The following is a 17,782-nucleotide window of genomic DNA, read 5'->3' as shown; positions in this document are numbered from 1 at the left end:
TTGGGTCTGTATCCTTTCTAAGGTGGAAATTATATTTTTAAAGTGTTTTTGAAATAAAGTCATAGAAATAAGATTTGTAAATTGTGGGAAAGGGTAGATAAAAATAAGAATAAAGAAGTACCATGTATGTGCCATGTGTTACACGTAACTATATTTACACAATTCCATTGTCACAGCTGACTGAAAATATATTCCGCTTCACAGCCTTGTAAAGAATACTTTATTAACATGTTTACAGAAAATCTGCATATCTATAAAAACACCAGTTCTGGTTTATTTCTGGATCATTAAGCATCATGGTTGTAATCATATTACATTAACCAGGCAGCTAGGAATCCATGGATATTTCAGAATTTGCTGACTGTGTGACCTGACTGGAGTTACTGTGGAAGAAAATCATTTCTAAAGTGCTTTTTTTGCAGTTAGAAAAATAGCAGCAAATGTTTCTTTATTTAAAAACAAAACAAAACACATTTCCAAAACTGAAAGCCATATAGCAGTATACACATGTAAAACCCTATAGAAAAACAGTCATGATTGAATCTAGAATTCTCCGAGAGAAAGCAAATGCCTCAGTGTTTAGAGTAAAAAAGTTTCTTCTTCAAGAAAGAAACCCATAAAAATTCTGAGGCTGTGGACACATAATGCTCACTTAACTGGCACATTAATATAAAGGCATAAGGAATCATGCCAGCAGCACAGACAAAAGCACAAAAAAATCCCTTCTGATGTCGTATGAACAGGCTTCTTCCTGGGGAACTCAGGGTTTTCTGCGCCTGTCGAATAAAATGGTACAAAAGATACTTAAAGTTAGTTAACTTCACATTTTCCTGAAACAAAGACCCTGAAAAAATAAACTATCAAATACCTAGATATAGCTGCATTTAGGAGATTATACAACTAAGGGGGTGCACAGCCAGCACACCGTGTCCAGAACCTCCCGCCCTACTCTGCTGCTTTCCTGAACCAGCACCAGTGGTAGTAAACTTTAAATTCAGTCATCACGGGACCTTCCTGCACCTCCACCCCCTCCGATGTCATTTCCTTGTTCTGGAGAACAGCCGGCAGTCGCGGGAAAGTACAGGAAGGTCCTGTGATGACTGGATTTAAGTTTACAGCCATTGCTACTGGGGTGCAAAGCCAGCACATTGGATCTGGAACCTCCTGCCCTACTCGGCTACTGCTTTCTTGAACCAGTCAATGCGGGACCTTCCTGCACCAGGTCCACCCCCTCCGAGTCACTTCCTTGTGTCAGAGCAGAGCCAGCAACCTGGGGAGGTGCAGGAAGGTCCCACGATCGATGACTGCCTTCAGGTTTACAGCTGCTGCTGCTGGTTTTGGAAAGAATACAGCTGTGGTGGGGAGGTGAAGGGGCAAGATACTCAATGGCATTAGGGTGGAGGGAGGGAGAAGGCAGCAGAAGACGTATGGAAGGATGGTGGAGGGAGAGAAAGGACCAGATTCTGATGGAATTGGTATGCAGGAAGAGGGATAGAGAGGGGAAGGATACTGGATGGAATTGGGATGGAGGGAGAGATAGGGGCAGATACTGATGGAAGAGGAGTGGATGGAGAGAGAAAGGGCAGACATTGGATGTTAGTGGGGATGGGAGCAGATGCTAGATGGAAGTGGGGAGAAGAGAAAGGGGGCACGCTGGATGGAAGTAGACAGAGGAAAAGATGCTGCATGGAAAGGGTAGAGAAAGGGCACATGATGGAAGGAGGGGATAAATAAAACAGGCACATGCTGAATGGAGGGAAGAATATAAAGTTAGTGAAGTACTGGAGGGGGTGAGGGAAAGAGGTGGTAAGCTGTAGCTAGATACAGTGAAAAGGGAAATTAAAGACTGAGTAGTAAGAATTTAATCTAGACAGATGCAGAAAATAAATTGAGAAGGATGAGGGAAAGGAAAGAGTGAAATACCAGACCATGGGGGTATGGGAGAAAGAAGGAAGAGGAGAGATGCCAGACCATTGGGGAGGGAAGGGAAGATGAGGGATGCCAGACCAATGGGGGTGAAGGGAGAGATGGAAGGGGAAGGCAGACAGTTTCTGGAAGGGGTATAGGAAAGAAGATACCATATCGAAGGGGCAGAGTGGGTAGACAGTGGATGTAAGAAAGAGTGAAGAGAAGATAAAGAAAGCAGAAACCAGAGAAGACAAAGGTAGAAAAAAAATTCTATTTCTTTTTTTGCTTTAGGATAAAGTAATATTGTAGCTGTGTTGATAAATATTTATAAATAGAAAATGGAAATAAGGTGATCCTTTTATTGGACTAATCGTAATACATTTTTGACTAATTCAGAGACCAAACCCCCCCTTCCTTAGGTCAGGATAGGCTACTGTAACAGCAGTATACTTTACTGTCCTGAGAAAAGAGGTTCTGGCATCTGAAAGCTAATTGAAAAATGTATTAGTCCAATAAAATGGCATCTTATTTTCCTTTTTTGCTTTATTTCCTCCCCCTCTTTAGGCTCCCCTTTTATGAAGCCGCAACAATATTAACTCTGACGCTCATAGGAATTCTATGAGCGCCCGAGCTTTTACTGCCACGGCTGGCGATAATGGCTAATGTGACTTCAGAAAAGAGGGGGGGGGGTTATGAAACCATGTTAGGGTTTGTCATCGCTGGCCATGGTGGTAAAAGCTCTGGTGCTCATAGAATTTTACCGCTACAACCTGCAATAAAAAACCCTAATGCAGCTTCATAAAAGGGGGTTTATTTGTTAATTTGTAAAGTGAATTACAGTTTCTGGTGGAACTCTTTATGTCACATTTATAAAATGGAAAGGATAATAGCCACACAGCAGGGGAATTTTAGAAAATTTCAGGAGATTTGGGAGCCATTAACAAAATATTGTAATGATTGAATATTATTTTCCCCCTTAAATATGCATGTCCAAGGTGGGGAAGGGTATTTTGGTTTGATTATTAAAGTAAGGTATATAGGAATGGAGATTATGGTAGGTTTTCTTGAATTTAAAGAATGTTATTGATTAGGGGGGAGAGGGGATAAATTCTGATAAGGATTTTAACAGAATATTAAGTGTTCTATCTGAGTTTAAAATGTTATATATGCTGTTACACTTTTTGTAAGTTTTTAAAAATGAATAAAGAATTAGAAAAAAAATTTTCTAAAGTGACGATTGCTATTTCTCTGATTTTTTCAAATTTACATCTGCTATCTATATTTTGCATAATATTAAGGGACATGCATCACTGTTTCTGTGGCAAGTGTGAGCAGTGTTGGGTTCCTGAACACCTAGTTGTAGGAGCAGAGGGAACCATGGCCAATGAAAAGTGATAAGAATCATGGTGCTCTGGTCTTGTAGATTTCCTGACAAACAGAATTGGAGGGAATGTGTAGAGAAACTTGTTTGTCAATCCATAAGAAAAGCATCCATTTCCAGACAATTGGAAGAACATAACACCAAAGGTCCATCAAGTCCAGCAGCCCATTCTCACGGTGGCCAATCCAGTTCACAAAGTACCTGGCCAAAACCCAAAGAGTAGCAACATTCCATGCTACCGATCTAGGGCAAGCAGTGGCTTGTCCCATGTCTTTCTCAACAACAGACTATGGACTTTTCCTCCAGGAAATTGTCAAACCCTTCTTAAAACCAGCTATGCTATTCGCTCTTACCATAACCTCTGGCAACGTGTTCCAGAGCTTAACTAATCTCTGAGTGAAAAAATATTTCTTCCTATTGATTTTCTTTTTTTTCCAAATTTTTTATTCATTTTTTCATCTTACATCAAGAACACAATATTACAATCATTTAAACCTTGTAAACATCACTTGTATTTCTTTTAACATCATCTTAAAAACATAAATTTATACCCTCCCCTCCCCACAAATATTTTAATCAAAATGATCATAAATATTATCAATTGATCAAACCTTAATACAACTTTATACCCTCCCCCCTATGAATAAGTGTACTTTTAATGGATAATGGTGTTTAATCATTGCAATAAATTGTCAATGGCCCCCAAATCTTTTTAAAATTATTATAATTCCCTCTTTGTATGGCAATTGTTCTTTCCATTTTGTAAATGTGGCACAACAAATTCCACCAAAAGGTATAGTTAAGTCTACTGTAATTTTTCCAATTACTGGTAATATGTTGTATGGCGACTGTAGATCTCATTCTCCAAGACCAAATTCGTGGCCATTGAGACGCAGTAATTTGATATTTTATCTCAATGATCCAGATGTCCCTAAGTCCATTTTTAGGTTTTTTATTTATAAATCCATTTATCAGTTTATACCACTGTGTAGCCTGGTGACCCAAGGCAAAATTACATTATTCGCTGATGACGCTAAACTATGCAATGTTGTGGGCAGCGCGGCAGAACCTAATGGCGCAACCATGCCCAACACCATGGAAAAGGACTTACTTTTACTAGAACAATGGTCCAGTACTTGGCAACTGAATTTTAATGCCAAAAAATGTAAGGTAATGCACCTTGGTAACGGAAATCCATGCAGAACGTACACCCTGAATGGTGAAAACCTAACAAGAACTGCAGCAGAACAGGACTTGGGAGTAATCATCCGGGATGATATGAAAGTTGCCAATCAGGCGGAGAAAGCATCAGCAAAGGCTAGACAAATGCTGAGATGCATTAGAAGAAGCTTTATCAGCCGAAAGCCTGAAGTTATACTGCCGTTATACAGATCCATGGGAAGACCTTACCTGGAGTACTGTGTTCAGTTTTGGAGGCCACATTATCAAAAGGATGTGAAGATAATGGAGTTGATTCAGCGAATGGCCACTAAGATGGTTTCAGGACTCAAGGATCTCCCATATGAAGAACATCTAAACAGGCTGTGCTTATATTCTCTCGAAGAGCGCAGAGATAGGGGGGGACATGATAAAAACATTCAAATACGTCACAGGCCGCATTGAGGTGGAGGAAGATATCTTTTATCCTACGGGTCCCACGGTGACAAGAGGGCACCCACTAAAACTCAGGGGGGGGGGGGGGAAGATTTCATGGGGACACCAGGAAATACTTCACCGAAAGGGTAATTGATCGATGGAATGGTCTTCCACGTCAGGTAGTTGAGGACAGTACCACGCTCAACTTCAAGGGACAATGGGACTCTCTGGTGGGGTCGCTCCAGAGGAATGCTTATAAGATGGATTCTCGAGGAGGGAGGGTTCTTGAGTGGGCAGACTTGTTGGGCCGTTGGCCCTTTTCTGCCATCATACTCTATGTTTCTATATTTAAGAATTCCAGACTATACTGATTGAGATTTATCCATTCAGGGAAACCCTTCTGAATAGCCTGCTTCAGTTGCAACCATCTAAAGCTTTGTGATTTATTAAGACCATATTTATGTTGCAACTGTGAAAAGTCAAGCAGCTTACCATTTGAAATAACATCGCCCAAAATTCGTATACCTGCAATCATCCAATGCTTCCAGATGACCTTAAATCCGCCAATTTGAATCTTGGAGTTTAACCATATAATTTGATTAGTTGCTTTATAGATTGGAATAGGCGTTAAATTATTAACAAATCGGAGAGTTTTCCATGTATCCATAAATATTTTGTTTTCTTTATATAACCTAGGCATTTTAATACTAAGATGATAGTCTCAAAGGGAACATGAGTCGCCATTCCAACCACAACCAATCTGGAGTATTATCAATGAGCTCTGGGAGGACCCAATACATAACCTGTCTCAAAATATAGACTTGATGATACCTATAGAAATTGGGAAAATTTACCCCACCCTCTGCAATTGATTTTTGTAAAGATACTAAAGCAATTCTAGGAGTTTTGCCAAACCAAACAAATTTTGTAAAGATTCCTATTTAACTTTTTATAAAAGGACCCCTTAAAAAAAACTGGTAACATTCCCATCTGATAACATACCACAGGCAAAATCATCATTTTAATAGTTTGAACTCTCCCCCACCAAGACAGATGTAATGATTCAATTGCTCACACATTTGTTACCTTCTGCAATAAAAAATTTTCATTCTCTTTCATTGTGTCTTCCAGCGTGTTTTTTATCCAAATACCCAAATATTTTAATCCATCTTCCTTCCATAGAAAAGAAAATGAATCAAACAAGCCTTTTGTACAATACATGTTTAGTGGAAATACTTCAGATTTACTCCAATTTATCATATACCCTGAAAATTTTCCAAATTTCTCAATCAAATCAAGTAAGCATGGAATGGTTGTTTCTGGATTTCTCAAATGAAGCAAAATATCATCTACATATGCAGAGACTTTGTATTCCCAGTCTAAATAAGGAATACCCTGTATCTCCTTTTCTTGCTGAATAGCTAATAACAAGGGTTCCAAAACAGTATCAAAAACAAAGGAGATAGGGGACAACCCTGTTTAACTCCCTTCCGCAAATTATTATTAATATATAATTTTGCAACAGGGGAGCTATACAATGTTTGAATCATTTGTATAAATCTTGAACCTATTGCAAACCATTTCATAGCTTGATACATGAAGGTCCATTCCACCCGATCAAAGGCTTTCTCTGCATCCAAGAATACAGAAAAGGCCGGATCTTTCATGGCTTATATTAAATTTAACATATGAAAAGCCAATTTTGTTTTATTAGATGAATGTTTTCCAGCACTGAATCCAGTTTGGTGCATATCAATAATAAAAGGGAGAGCCTTGGCTAAACGTAAAGCCAAAGTCTTAGCCAAAAGTTTCCCATCTACATTAATTAATGATATAGGCCTGTAATTTGAAACCAATGTGGGATCTATGTTTGGTTTTGGCAAAACTATAGTCAATGATTCCGCCATAGTACCTGTAATGCAACCCTTATTTAGTTGAGCCTGATACAATTTCAATAAATGAGGTATAGGGTAATTTGAAATGATTTATAAAATTCTACCGTGAAACCATCACCACCTGGAGCGGATCCAACTTTAAGAGACTTCAACGCTGTTTCTACTTCTTTTAATGATATAGGCTCTTCTAAACTTTTTTTTTATATGTTCAGGAATTTTCGGCCCCTCAATTAGATTCAAAAAATCTAAACCATCTTTTTCTCTATTTTCATAAGGCTCAAAAGCATATAGGTTTTTATAAAAATTTAGAAATTGACTTAAAATGCTTCCAATTTTAATATGTATCTCTCCCTTCTCATCCTTTATTGCAATAATTTTTGTTCTTCTTTTCTTTGCTTTAAGATAATTTGCCAATAATCTTCCCACCTTATTTGAACTTCCATAATACAAAGTTTGTTGGGAAAACAAATCATTCCTTACAAATTTTGATGATATCTCATTACATTTACCCTTTGCTTTTAATAAAGCCTGCAGGGTACTTTGCTCCCATTTATCAACTAATTTAGCTTCCAAATGTCTAATTTCTTTTTCCAAATCAGAAAATTGTTTTTTAAGTTGTTTTCTAATATACACCGAATATGAAATAATATTTCCTCTCATGTTAGCCTTAAATGCATCCCCTATTGACCACTCCATTAAAATCCTGGGAGTCACCCTGGACCACCAACTCACTTTAAATGCTCACACAGATTTATTAGTCAAAAAAAATGCTTTTCGGTACTATGGAAACTCAGAACCATCAGATAATACTTTGATGCACCATTCTTCTGTTTACTGGTTCAATCTTCCATCCTGAGCTTGCTCGATTATTGCAACATTATTTACTTGGGATCCTTCAAAAAACCCATTCTAAGACTCAGAGTCATTCAAAATTCAGCAGTTTGACTGATCTTTAGGCTGAAGAAATGGGAACACAAGCCCCTACTATCAAAGACTCCATTGGCTGCCCCTTAAGGCAGCCTGTTTAAGTTCTCTTGTCTGTATTATAAATCAATATTTGGGCTGGCCCCCACTTACCTGATTTCCCACTTCATTCTAGCAAGTTATCTTAGGCCCACACGAAGAATACATCTGTTCACCTATCCGACAATAAAAGCCTGCCACTACAAAAGTTTCTTGGACAGAATTCCAGGCATGCAAATGGAACGATTGGCTTAGTAACGGCTTCACGCTCTCATCATCCTACTTCAATTTTAGAAAACTGGTAAAAACGAGTTTGTTCAATAGATTTGTAAACTAAGAATCCACACAGCTCTGCTTATTCAACCAGTAACCATAAGAACTATATAGCTTTCAAATTCTTTCATTATGTAAGATTATATTGCTGACTTTGATTGTAACCTCTTCGCTGATTGTCCAGCGCTTCTTACTGTAAACCGCCTCAAACTTCTATGGCTTTGGCAGTATATAAGAATAAAATTATTATTATTATAATATTTCTACGGTAATTTCTTCTGAAGTATTTTTTTTAAAAATTTTTATTTATAAAATTTTCATTCTTACAATAAATAAATAGCATAATATTTAGTTTATAATAATTATAGTTGTATGTACAATATCATATCATATATATTGAATCCCTTTCCCCTGTTATTTGTTTTTTCATTTTTCCTCATATTAATTTCTATATTTCCCTCCCTAACCCTATATTATTATTATCAATGTGTTAAGATATCTGATCTTTAGAATATTTTGTCAATGGATCCCATATTTTCTTAAAATTTTTTATATTTCCTTGTTGTAATGCCAATATTTTCTCCATTTTGTATATGTGACACACCGAGTTCCACCAGAATGTATAATTTAGCTTGGTATAATCCTTCCAATTTTGTGTGATTTGCTGCATGGCAACTCCTGTCAATATTAAAAGCAATTTGTTATTGTTTGCTGATATTGGACTTTGTGTTCTCATTGCAGTACCAAATAATATGGTATCATATGAGAGACCAATATGATTTTCTAGTAATATGTTAATTTGGGGCCAAATTAAATTCCAATAGGCTTTTATGCAAGGACAAAAAAAAATTAAATGATCTAATGTCCCTACTTCTATTTTACAATGCCAGCATCTATTAGATCTAGTATTATCTATTTTTTGCAAGCGCGTCGGGGTCCATAACACTCTATGTAATAAAAATATCCATGTTTGACTCATAGATGCTGACTTTGTTAATCTTAATCTCCAGGACCAGAATCTTGGCCATTGAGATGCAGAAATTGTCTGTCCAATCTCAATGCTCCAAATATCCCTAAGTCCAGTTTTCTTTTTTTTATTTAGAAATCCATATATTAATTTATACCATTTTGTGGCTTGGTGTCCCAAGAAATCCGCCTGGAAACATAAAACTTGCAAACTATATTGGGTATTAAGATCTTTCCATTCAGGGAACCCTACCTGAATGGCTTGCTTCAATTGCATCCATTTAAAATATTGTGTTTTATTTAGTCCAAATTTATTTTGCAATTGTGAAAAACTAAGCAAGGAACCTTCTGATATGACATCATTCAATGTTCTTATTCCTGCATTTATCCATTGTTTCCAGACGATTTTAAATCCGCCAATTCTGATCCTGGAGTTTACCCATATTGATTGATTTAGAGATTTAGCTATTGGTTCTGGTGATAGGTTACTTATGTATCTCAATGTTTTCCAAGTATCTAAAAAGATTCTGTTATCTTTATATCTCCTAGGCATTGTTATGGTAATTAGATGTTCTGGATATAAAGGGAACAGGAGCTGCCATTCTAAATACAGCCAATCTGGTACATTTTCCATGAGATCTGGGAGGATCCAATACATACCCTGTCTTAAAATATAGGCTTGATGATACCTATAAAAATTTGGAAAATTTACCCCCCCTTCCACAATTGGTCTTTGTAATGATACTAAAGCGATTCTTGGTCTTTTCCCAAACCAAACAAATTTTGTAAGAATATTGTTAAGTTTTTTATAAAATGACCCCTAAAAAAATATTGGTATCATACTCATTTGATAACAAACCACAGGCAATACCATCATTTTAATTGTTTGAATTCTTCCCCACCAAGAAAGATGTAATGGATTCCATTGCTCACACATTTCTGTTATTTTTTTCAATAAAAGTTTTTCATTCTCTTTGACTGTGTCTTCTTCTTCTGAAGTATTAATTTGAAAACATTCAATCATTTTTAATTTAAATTCATCAAGGAAATTTGAATCCGCAATCAATGTATTATTGAATCTCTATAGACCTGCTATATTCTTGCTCATCAAACTTAAAATTCAATCCATACACTTCCATAATCAGACAAAATGATAGTACAAGTGACAAAAGCCTTCATTGATCCTAAGTGATTTGAGACAAAAATATAATCTTCTTGAAAAGGATTTATGAGCTTGTGAGCAAAAAGAAAATTCCCAATCATCAAAATGAAGTATCCGCCATATATCCTTCAAATCACAAGATTGAACCAAATTATCTAATCCTAATGATTTCATTATTTTACTTGGTTTTTTTATCCATTAATGAATCCATGACAGCATTGAAATCTCCAGCCACCACTAAATTAGAAGCGGCCAGTGGGAGTATCAATTGTTGTAACTTTTTTTTAAATTCATTCTGATTCGTATTTGGAGCATACACATTAAGCAAATCCAGGGTATTATTTCCCATGCTCATTTTCACATGAACCCACCTACTCAAGGGATCAAAATCAATCAACTGAAAATTAGCTGTGCATTTTTATTTATTAATATGGCAACCCCAGCTTTTTTCCCAATTGCAGAAGCAAAAAAACTGTTTAACCCATCCCCCTTCCAATTTTTTTGACTCTATTAATGATAGGTGTTTCTTTTGTATATAACAAATATCTGCATTCTGTTGTTTTAAGAAGGCCAGCATTTTTTTTCTTTTTTATTTGATGATTAAGGCCATTGACATTTAATGAAAAGATTTTAATCTCCATTATAATTTTTTTCTCCCAGATTCATAATCCAACAATATATTTTAAATTTATTTAACTTAATATGAATAGACACCAATGTACCATTGTTAAAACTTTTAAAGTGAAATTTCTCCTTTCCAAATCCTCTCAATCCCTTTTTTGAAAAACCTTCCTCCCTTATCCCTCCCCCACCCCCTACATAAATTGACTGCCTTGGAACACACATAGGATTAGTAATCACAATACCCCCTCCCCCAGGCAACTTCCCTCATCCCTTTCCCTTGAATATACTTAAAAGTAATAAACTTATACTTTAACATATTACAAATCAAGTATTCCCTCAATAATTACCCCTATATATAATGAAATCCTACTTATTTATATCAAAAAGTATTTAATAAAGCCCATTTTATTCCTTTTCCAATTAGATCAAGTTTCTAAAATTATGTCTGACCAATCATAAATCCTTTTATTATTTTTACAATAAAAGAAATAAAACATAACTCTTGTTGTCAAGATAATATTCTTAATCAACGCTTGAATTTCCATTTAAAAACCAATTTCATGTTCTACATAACTTTCAATTAATAACATTAACATTTAATCAATTCACTTTCCTTTTTTCTTATTGATTTTAAAAGTATTTCCCTGTAACTTCATCCATTGTCCCCTAGTCTTTGTAATATTTGATGGTGTGAAAAATTGATCCACTTGTACCCATTCTATTCCACTCAGGATTTTGTAGACTTCAATCATATCTCCCCCCAGCGGTTTCTTTTCCAAGCTGAAGAGCCCTAACCTCTTTAGTCTTTCCTCTTTCCTCATACGAGAGAAGTTCCATCCCCTTTATCATCTTGGTGTGTGGCGCAGTGGTTGGATCTACAGCCTCAGCACCCTGGGGTTGTGGGTTCAAACCCCGCGCTGCTCCTTGTGACTCTGGGCAAGTCACTCAGTCCTCTATAGCCCCAGATACGTTAGATAGATTGTGAGCCCACCGGGACAGATAGGGAAAATGCTTGAGTACCTGATTGTAAAAACCGCTTAGATAACCTTGATAAGCGGTATATCAAATCCTAATAAACTTGAAACTTTGAACCTTTTCTAGCACCATTATATCTTTCTTAAGATAAGGAGGCCAGAAATGAACACAATACTCCAGGTGAGGTCGCACTATGGAGCGATAGAGGCAGTATAACATTCTTAGTCTTGTTAACCATCCTTTTTTAATAATTCCTAGCATTCTGTTTGCTTTTTTGGCTGTCGCCGCACATTGGGCGGAAGATTTCATCGTATTGTCTACGGTGACACAGATCATTTTCTTGGGCACTAACCCCCAAGGTGGATCCTAGCATCCAGTAACTGTGAATTGGGTTATTCTTCCCAATGTGCATCACTTTGCATTTGTCCACATTAAATTTCATCTGCCACTTGGACGCCCAGTCTTCCAATTTCCTAAAGTCCACCTGCAATTTTTCACAATCCGCATGCGTTTTAACAAATTTGAACAGTTTAGTCTCATCTTCAAATTTAATCACTTCACTCGTCAAGCCAATTTCCAGATCATTTATAAATAAGTTAACTAGCAACGGTCCCAGTACAGACCCCTTGCGGTACTCTAGAAACATAGAACATGACGGCAGAAAAGGGCCACGGCCCATCTAGTCTGCCCACACTAATGGCCCACCCCCTAACTACCTCCATGAAGAGATGCCACATGCCAATCCCATCTTTTCTTAAAATCTGGCACGCTGCTTGCCTCAATTATCTGTTGTGGAAGATTATTCCAGCAATCAACCACCCTTTCGGTGAAGAAATATTTTCTGGCGTCACCATGAAATTTCCCACCCCTCTACTGTTTACTCTCCTCCATTGAGAAAAATGACCATTTAACCCTACCTTGTTTTCTGTCCAATAAGCAATTCCTAATCCACAACTGAACTTTGCTACCTATCCCATGATTATTTAATTTTCTAAGGAGCCTTTCATGAGAAACTTTATCAAGGGGACTAATAGAAGATTTTGATTGGCAGAACATAGAGATCTAGAGGGGGAGTATGGTATTAGCATACAATCAATAAATGCTGGTGTGTGCTCACATCTAATTTTAAATGTAAGCAACAAAATCCTATGGGTGACAGGGAGCAAATGGACATTTTGAAGAAGCGGAGTGACATGATCGTATTTTTTCTCGTAAATGATTTTAATAACTATATTTTGGAGTCTTCATCTCCTTTTGAGTGATGCCTTGGTACAGGGCATGCTAACTATCTTCCATAATTTTTTTACTAGTCATTCCTGAGTCTCTTCCATAGATCTTCAAGATGCCTATTTGTATATTCCCAGGGCTCTTCAGCTTGGAGAACAGATGGCTCAGGGATGATAGTTTTTTATAGACATCTATCATGAGTGGAATAGAAAGGGTAGATGTGAATCGCTTGTTTAAAATACTAGGACTAAGGAGCATGCAATGAAGCTACTAAGTAGTAGATTTAAAACAAACCGGAGAAAATATTTCTTCACACAACATGTAATTAAACTCTGGAATTCATTGCCGGATAATGTGGTGAAATCTGTTAGCGGGGTTTTAAAAAGGTTTGGATAATTTCCTAAGAGAGAAGATCATAGGCCATTATTGAGATGTCTTGGGGAAATCCACTGGCTATTCCTAAGATAACCAGCATAAAATCTGTTTTACTACTTGGGCTCTAGCTAGGTATTTGGGGCCTGGGTTGGTCACTATTGGAAAGAGGATACTGGGCATGATGGACCTTCGGTCTATCTCAGTATGGCAATTCTTATGTTCTTATGCTATCGTATCTACAACTAGCTCAAAATGCAGCAGAAAGACATCCTGTGCAGTCTTTTGCAAGCTAGTATTTCTCAGTCTCCATCTGCTGGTAGGAATGCATGTATTCACACGTCTGGACTATCTGAAGGGATGATATAAAGTTAGTCATATTTAAATCTGATAATGTATGCGTTTTAGGTTTGCGATAGGACGTTTGCAACAAAAGACGTACGAGGAGAGACTTGAAGCCCTGAATATGTATACCTTAGAGGAAAGGAAGGACAGGGTAGACATGATTCAGATGTTCAAATACTTGAAAGGTATTAACGTAGAACATAATCTTTTTCAGAGAAAGGAAAATGGTAAAACCAAAGGACATAATTTGAGGTTGAGGGGTGGTAGACTCAAGAGCAATATAAGGAAATTCTTCTTTACGGAGAGGGTGGTGAATGCCTGGAATGCGCTCCTGAGAGGTGGTGGAGAGGAAAATGGTGACTGAGTTCAAAGAAGCGTGGGATGAACACCAAGGATCTAGAATCAGAAAATAGTAAATATTAAAGAACTAAGGCCAGTACTGGGCAGACTTGCACAGTCTGTGTCTGTATATGGCCTTTTGGTGGAGGATGGGCTGGGGAGGGCTTCAATGGCTGGGAGGGTGTAGATGGACTGGAGTGAGCTTTGACGGAGACTTCAGTAGTTGGAACCTAAGAACAGTACCAGGCAGAGCTTTGGATTCTTGCCCAGAAATAGCTAAGGAGGGGGAACAAAAAAAACCCCCAACAAATTTTTAGATTGAATCAGGTTGGGCAGACTAGATGCCGTCATCTACTATGTTACTATGATTAGCACCAATATATATATGGAAGAAGGTTAAGTTATTAAGCTCAAGGAACTACCTTTGGGACACTCAAGATTCTACAATTTTACCACCATGAATGACTGGTTCATATTGTAAGAAAATGGGATTTCTTTTTGGTAAAAAGGACTCAATTAATTTAATTCATGTATGTATTCATTCCTGACAACAGATCTAAGTGTTTGATTCAAGTATTCTATAGCAGGACCCATGTCCAGGGGAGTTTAGGTCAGCAAATCTAAAATTTTTCCATGACTGTAGTCTCAAAAGAAATAGCAACTTGTGTCAGACTAATTTTAACTACTTGGAATCTGTCTCATGAAGTCAGGTAAACAAAGAAATGGAATGTGAAATGAAACAAATACTTACTTGGGTATTCCATGGTGCTGGTATCCAGGTCCCAGATTTGACCCAGATCTCATCTCGACAGCTAATGAACACTACACACAAAACAGACACGTTATGCAAAAGCAGTGCATGTTTGCAGATTAATGCAGGAAGTAGAGAAACTGCAGAGGATTAAAGAATGAAAGGCCTTAAAATCTTTCCTGGATGAGGGAGTCAAATACTATCCAGCTATGTTAACTTCTTCAAAGCCTTTTACAGTGATACCTTGAAATCAAAACACCCCAGTATTCAAACAACTTGGAATCTGAGCTAAAAATTCAAGCAAATTTTGCCCCGGAATCCAAACGCCCTACACGTTGTTCGTGTGTGTTCGTGCCCCAGAATCCGAATGCTGCTTTAGAAACTGAACACCCTGCACATTGTTTTTTTGTTTTAATTCTGTATTCATTTTTAAAACTTTCATCAAGTGTACAACCTATCATAATAAACACAATTAATCAGAGCACTTGCATATCTTATCATTATAATCTAAACATAGAAATGTAACTCTCTCTCCACCCTCCCTCAAATCTCTTCATTCATAATAAGAAAACCTATATTTGTATCCCTCCCCCCTCCCATTACTATTTGTTGTATGACTAATAGAAAAATGGCATTTAATCATGACAAAAAGTTGTTCATGTGTGTTTGTGCGTATGTTTCCCCAGCACTCGGGCCACCCGTACGTCATTCAGTTCATTGATGGAAGCTGTAGTGTGTGATTTTTGCCTTTGTGTAGTATTGTGAGGAAAACTCTGTACTGTATTATTATTATTTGTTAATATTTTACCTTAAAATCCAGTGTATTTACTGTTAAAATTTGAGTTTGTGGGATCCAGGAACAGATTAATCCAGTTTCTATTATTTTAAATGGGAAAAATGGTCTTGGAATGGATTAAGTTTGGATTCCAATGTTTCACTGTATTTCTAAAGATTTCCAATACTGGCAGATTTTCTTACCACCACCAATGGCCAATCCTCATCTATTTGCATAGCCTCAAGTTGTATATTCTGTGCAATATACTACACAGTATCAATCAATTATGATCAACATCAGTGCATCATTTACTATACTATTGTCCATTCATTTTGGCTTTTTGGAAATCAATTTGGGGGCCAAATAAATTTTTGTTGGAAAATCCTGTGGCTTTATCCTATGATACTATATTATTTGTAATGTCAATGAGGAAGAAAAGTCAAATTTCTGCAAAAAATAATAAGTTATTACTTATTATGAGAGGAGTAGCCATTCAACAAATTACATTTAATTGGAAAAATTGGAGTAGACTTAACTACAGTTTCTGGTGGAACTCTTTGTGTCATATATATAAGATGGAAAGAACACTAGCTACGCAAAAAGGAATTTTCAATAAATTTCAGGAGGTTTGGGATCCATTAATAGAATATTGTGATGAGTAAATATCATTTTTCCCTTATTGGTACAATTGTAAAGTGAGGGATGGGGAGGGAGGGTTTTCTGATCTGATCTGATATTAAATGTTTAGAGTATAAGAAATATATGATATATAAATTAGTAGGGATGGGAGGGGGGGTTTAAATTTTATAATTTAAGTTTTATATGAATGCTAATCAAATGTTATTGTATAAGTTCAAATGATATTTTCTGATACATTTGTTGTAAGATGTAAAAATGAATAAAGAATTTAAAAAAAACAAACATTGATGCAAAAAATTTACCGCTCAAATGTATGAAGACAATGAAGTGTGCATAAATCCATTCTAACAGTTACAATCAAACATTTTGCAAAACACTCTGGAAATGGTTCATGTAGAGTGGGCTCTGCTTATACAGTCATGTGGAAAAATTAGGAAATATTCAGTTCTTTTTTAAGAAACGTTCACATATCGATGTCGAATCTTTTTTTAAAAATTTTTGGGAAAGTGATGTAATTGCAGGTAAACAACAAAAAGTTTCTTTGATTTACTCATAAAACAAAATATATCCACAAAAATGTGTATTATAACTGAGGAATAAATTAGGACACCCCATATATCCTCCCACTTAAAGTGGCTCAAATCACACATGTGTATCACATCAGATGCACATGATTAGAACGTCATTACTCAGCATTTTGAAGGAGGTTTGCGTTACTTAAACCTCAGACATTTAGTTTGGTGTGCTCATGACTGCTGCATTGAAAGTGAACACCATGGTGAGATCAAAAGAGCTGTCTGAGACCTTCAGAAAGAAAATTGAACCAAATGAATTTTAGATCGAAAAGAAAGAATATTAAGACTTGCAAGCTTTAAATCCCTTACCAAACTTATAAGCTGCTACAGTTATACCTGGAAAAAGAACACCCTGATATTCTCACCCTTGTAGAAACTTGGCTATCTCCTGGTAAGGAGGCTCTCTTACAGCAGTCTTGTCCCCCTGGTTATAGATTCTTTTGTTGCCACTGTAAACGCTGCCGGGTCGGTGGCTTGGCATTCCTGTTTTCCTCTAAAATCACTGTGCTGATTCAGGATCAACGTACTTTTCACTCAGCAGTTCTCAAACATTTCACTTTAAAAATAACTTCTCCTTCAAATGACATTACTTCTTATTTACAATCCGCCACTGGTCATACGCTCATCACTGATGTCCTTGCAGGAACTCATCAGCTTTCATCTCACGTCAACTTCACCTTTGCTCATCTTAGGTGACCTAAATATACACTGTGACGCTCAACTTGATCCTTTAACAAATTATTTCTGTATCTTTCTCCACGACTCTTCACTTCTTCAAATTGTAAGAAGTCCAACACATTTTGCTGGTCACCTCTTAGATACTATCCTAATCTCTGAGACCTCTGCTCCGGACTTCTCTATTCCAGATGTTCTGCCGATTCCTTGGTCAGACCATACACTCCAGGAGTTCACATATACTATTGTTAACTCAGAAATTTCACCTATCTCAGACTCTTCAGCAAGACAAGTCAGGAAACTCAAGATCTTAACTCCTGAAATATTCTTTAGTCACTGTG

At 36.8% G+C, this 17,782-nt stretch overlaps 1 protein-coding gene across 10 annotated transcripts in view; it reads right to left on the bottom strand.

Annotated features, from left to right (window-relative positions):
- Positions 1–201: 201 nt before the first annotated feature.
- The window catches only part of KIF23 (kinesin family member 23), a 203,697-nt gene continuing 186,116 nt past the window's right edge, over positions 202–17,782 (bottom strand). For all 10 annotated transcript variants that reach the window (XM_033920429.1, XM_033920430.1, XM_033920431.1 and 7 more), the window contains 2 exons: positions 14,778–14,848; positions 202–776 (listed from right to left, as the gene is read on the bottom strand). In XM_033920429.1, coding sequence (XP_033776320.1) covers positions 761–776; positions 14,778–14,848 — 87 coding nt within the window. In that variant the 3' untranslated portion in view covers positions 202–760. The remainder of the gene's footprint in view (positions 777–14,777; positions 14,849–17,782) is intronic.

The sequence above is a fragment of the Geotrypetes seraphini genome, chromosome 14, assembly GCF_902459505.1.
Source record: "Geotrypetes seraphini chromosome 14, aGeoSer1.1, whole genome shotgun sequence".
In the NCBI taxonomy this organism is placed as follows: Eukaryota; Metazoa; Chordata; class Amphibia; order Gymnophiona; family Dermophiidae; genus Geotrypetes; species Geotrypetes seraphini.
The sequence above is the reverse complement of the archived record's forward strand: the minus strand, read 5'-3'. Positions and strand labels throughout refer to the sequence as shown.